General features: G+C 38.1%; 1 protein-coding gene across 3 annotated transcripts in view; it reads left to right on the forward strand.

Annotated features, from left to right (window-relative positions):
- Nucleotides 1-5,000, forward strand: part of LOC125031884 (CD151 antigen-like) — a 95,821-nt gene that overhangs the window by 34,021 nt on the left and 56,800 nt on the right. For all 3 annotated transcript variants that reach the window (XM_047622880.1, XM_047622878.1, XM_047622879.1), the window contains exon 2: nucleotides 2,934-3,017. In XM_047622880.1, coding sequence (XP_047478836.1) covers nucleotides 2,934-3,017 — 84 coding nt within the window. The remainder of the gene's footprint in view (nucleotides 1-2,933; nucleotides 3,018-5,000) is intronic.

Here is a 5,000-nt window from a genome sequence, read left to right on the forward strand (position 1 = left end):
TTCCTCCTCTGTTTTTTTCCTTCTTTCCATTCTTCCTCTGGTTCTTTCCTTCCTCCCGTTTTTTCCCTGTTTTTTTCCTTCTTTCCATTCTTCCTCTGCCTCTTTCCTTTTCTTCCGTTATCTCTCACCCTCTTTTCTTCCTTACATCCTTCCTTCCGTCCAACCTCTGTTTCTATCCTTCTTTCCGGCTATCCATTGGCTCTTACTTCCCTTCTGTCCTTCCTTTGTTTGTTTTTTCTGTTTCCATATATTCCTCTGGCTCTGGGTCTTTAATTTCTTCATTTTATTTCCTATGCCCTTGCTTTTTCTCTGTTGCTTCCCTTTTCGTCCGCTCTTCCATACATTCCTCTGCCTCTGTATTTCCCTTCGCCCTTTCTCAGACTCATGCCTTCTGTCATCCCTCTGCCTAATGCCTTTCCTTAAGTCTTTTCTCTACATCTTTATTATTCTGTTTGCCCCTGCCTCTTCATTTTCTTCTCTCTTCCTCTCTGCATTCTCTTGGATCTACCCTTTCTCCCCTGTAGTTCTCTTTTTTTCCCAGTTCTAACTCCCTCCTTCTCTTCTTCGCTCATAGGTATGGAAGCCACAGCTTCCGTTCATATACGCACCTTGTCTGCGCCCATCGATGAGTGACTAACCGGCGCCGGAAATGCCACCCGTCGGTTTCGCACCTCTTGTCTTACTGAATGCGTTTCGAAGTGCAGCTTCGCCGTGAGATGGATGTCCATTGTGGTGCACTAGGGCCGGAAGTTTAGAATGTGGTTTTGTTATCAGATAGTTGCAAAAGCAACATATAGACACATAGAGAGCTACTCATAATTTTCTAATACATGTTTTGTGACTCCAAATCAAAACTTAACTTTGTTCCTCTAGAAAAGATCATTACATGCTAGCAAAATTGAAGAACGGAAAAAAATGAAGAAAATAACGTGAAAAGCATGTAAACGCGAACAAGGGAAATAAACCGCATTCCGGTCCCTGACAGAGCTGCATATTCAAAGAATCTTCAGTAAAGTAAAAATATAAACAAGACAAAGCTATCTCGCTACTTAGGCAATGCAATGTTAGGCGCCACAAAAAAAAAAAAAAAAAAAAAAAAAAAAAAAAGGAAAGGAAACAGTTTGTCAAAGGATGAATGTATCGCAACGTGTCCTGCCCCGGTGTAATCGACAGTGCGCAGGGAGCACAGTGACGCCGATCGCTAGTGTAGTTCGGCTTACGACCTTGGCACTTGCTGAATCGGGGAGTGCGCCTTTGCCTTCTACTTACATATAACGAATATAAATACTTATATGCAATTTTATTCATAATAATACATTTTACATATTCTATATATCGTTATCTTCTTCAGCAATCATACGCAAATGTTGGTTTAATGAGTCCATAGCTCTCAGATGCATTTCATTATAATATTTACCGCTACGTAATGCGTGACGAAAGTTAAATTTATTTATTTAACGCCTTATTTATGAACCCAAATAAAATACTTTGGAGTCTTCCATGGCATGGGGAAAACAGATGCATGCTAATAGAAATAATGCGTCATTTACTCCTTTCGAGTTTTTACTATGCTAAAGGTAAAAAGTTATGTTCATGCCTTTCATATAACATATTCCTAACTATCGTTCATTCAATCTATTCAGTGTGTGTGTGTATTTGCTAGTGTGTATGTAAGTGTGTGTGAGTATATATATACATATATATATATATATATATATATATATATATATATATATATATATATATACACATACATATATACTATTATATGGGTATATATATTTATATATATATATATATATATATATATATATATTTCCATCTATATATATATATATATATATATGTATATATATATATATATATATGTGTGTGTGTGTGTGTGTGTGTGTGTGTGTGTGTGTGTGTGTGTGTGTGTGTGTGTGTGTACGTGTGTGTGTGTGTGTGTGTGTGTGTGTGTGTGTGTGTGTGTGTGTGTGTGTGTGTGTGTGTGTGTGTGTGTGTGTGTGTGTGTGTGTGTGTGTGCGTCTCCGTCTGCATTTTTGCCCTGTAAATGTTTAATAATATATTTTATTTTTTTCAGTATCACAGAAGTCATTGTTATGGGCTGTATTTTCTTAGTGTTGATACATAATTATTCTTATCAATCAGTAATGGAACAATAGAAGTTTAAGATCACATATTCGGCACATTTCAGTGGACTCAACGTTGCTGAAAAAAACAATATGTTAAATCGGATTATATTTCGTCATGACCCGGGCTACTCGACCAGTTGATTAGGGTAATGGCAGAAGCACTTGGGTATACGCCCAGTACATCATGATGCGTAATATCACTGAACAATATATAATTTGTTCATCACGATTGACTCTCCACAATATTAGGCTTGCATCATAACTTTTTTTCTTTTGGTCTTGATAGCATTCTTGTAGACTTTAATATACACAGGGAATCTCTTGAATTACGTCATGGTGGAGCACATGGTTACAAGACAGTGGGCGCCAGGGCCCATTACGTCCCGCTAAGTGAAACAAACCTCTCGGGCCCAACTATGGAAGTTCTTCACGTGATCTTTCCCTCTGGGGTTCTGTCCAGGATTGTTCTCATGACGTGCGGATTATATGGCCCCGATACCTGTAATGCCGTGTTCGTTCAGCACATATTTTGAAGGCACTGTACATTTGTATTTTCATGGATTCCATGATCAAGGTATATTTCACTTAGGTTGTCTGGCCCTATACGCTGTTAGTGTCTATGTTTTTTGTTTTTTTTTATATCCATACACATCACTTAGTTATCTATCTATATTTTCATGTTAATCATCAGTTGATTTGCAGTGAATAATTTGAGTTCAGGTAAAATCTTCCTTTCGTTAACAACATATAGCCTCGATGTCATCCTTTTCTTTTCTGATTTTTCTCCTTTGTTGCCAGGCAAACGCGATGGTGCTGATGCTCGGAACGTGCGGTGTCCGGTGCGGCAAGGCAGTACTTCTAGTGTTCAACCTCGTATTCTTTGTAAGTGGGTAACTTGGCTCTCTATGGTCTTTTCAACCTGTATGACAGAGAGGAAATATAAACAGGAAAATGTACAGCGCTTGGGATTTATAATAAGTAGAAATTATAGTAATTATAGTAGTAATAATCGAGTACAAATAATGTTGTGCATTGTGGCACTGATACTTCAAGCATGAATCATCCATGATCTCATACCTTAGCAGCCACCTGTGCAATAGATTTAATAGACCATCATCCTTTTTAGAGGTGTTTCTACAATACCCGCCCAAAGGTAAAACACATGCATAAATATATGCATGTTTTATGAAAACCAGTTAGCTAATAAAATCCATTCAAATTTTCCCCATACCAGGTGGCAGCAGTGAAACTTGGTCAGATCACCATCATCTTAGTTGCTGATTGCGCCTTTACGGAAGTCTACATCAGGATAAATAAGCATCAACCACTTTTGAGAGCTGAGAATAATTATTCTTCCTCCTGAGGCGTATTTGCTTTTTAATTCGTTGCAATACAAATTTAAATCCTCGGTTTTCCAGTGTATGACCACTGTCTACACACATGTATATAAGTGTGTATGCATGCGTATGTATCTATATATATATGAATATATATAAATATATATATATATATATATATATATATATATATATATATATGTATTATATATGTATATATATATATGTATATATATATATATATATATATATATATATATATATATATATTCATATGCCTACAGACATATATGTGTGTGTGTCTTCATATTATGGACAACTGGAAATACCATGTCCTATTTCTTTGTGATTGCATATTTCATCCACACAGAATACACCAAATTGGCACGTCGCACGCCATTTTAAAACTAACATTCGGAAATATATGAAACCTTTCACATGGAAGCGGCATGGCATGTCCTACTTGCGATCTGCGTGCGATGCCAAGCTCTGACTTGTCTGGACAGTATTGCCAGATTGTAATAGAGCTTGCAAGTAGATCAACGAAGGGAACTGCAGAAAAACACACGAATATGCCGAAGGCCTTTTCGCTTTATTGCTTCATCGGGGGATATAATACAAGAAGAAAAGTCCGACAAGGGAAGCTGAACCTCGCCCCGGCTATGCCCATGAGGGGAGCCTGGCCTGTGTCGACTAATGCCGACTCGCTAACGTGTGTCAGCTGGTGCTGACTCAGATGAGAGGCCGACACGTTACCACTGTACTAGCCCAGAGGCTAGTACATAATGGTATATATACACGTGCTGAGCGCTCAGATAACGTCGCTAATTAGGTGTGCGACGACCTTATGTACTTCGCTAATTAGGCGTGCAACGACCTTGTGTAGTTCGTGGCTCCCCTTTGTGGTGTTGAAGTTGATTGTTCAATGAATGAATGCCACTTCTACCGTCTACCCTTGTCTTGGGCACAATCTTTGCTTTATGTTAGATGCCTGGGGCCAATTGGGGAGATGGCCGTCGTTGTCGACGTGATGAATGAAGGCGCTCCTCTTGTCATGTTGTCGGTGTTGGTCGATTCGTTGTTCGTGGAGGCCTCATCCTTGTTTCACCAGTCTCACTATCCAATGATGCCATCGTGTGAACCGAGTGAAAGCGGCCTGATTTTGGTTTGCAACTATAGCGCCCTGCCATTTTCTTCTCCTTAGCAAATACCCTATTACTTATCTTTGCTCTGGGAACCACTCAGACTTTGTCCAGAGGGGGCACTATTTGTTATCACCAATGTGTGGTGTTATACCTTTAGAACCCGCACTATGAAGAAATAATAGTAAGACAGGTTACTTATGATCTAATTTCAGCCTTGGAGGTAACTGAGAGAAGGGTAATATTAAACACTTAATGAGCTTACAATATCTGTGGATATATTGAGTCATAAGTCCTTAATAATAATAATAATAATAATAATAATAATAATAATAATAATAATAATAATAATAATAATAATAATAATAAAAACATTCATCTGTCAA

Source organism: Penaeus chinensis, chromosome 13 (assembly GCF_019202785.1).
Source record: "Penaeus chinensis breed Huanghai No. 1 chromosome 13, ASM1920278v2, whole genome shotgun sequence".
Lineage (NCBI taxonomy): Eukaryota > Metazoa > Arthropoda > Malacostraca > Decapoda > Penaeidae > Penaeus > Penaeus chinensis.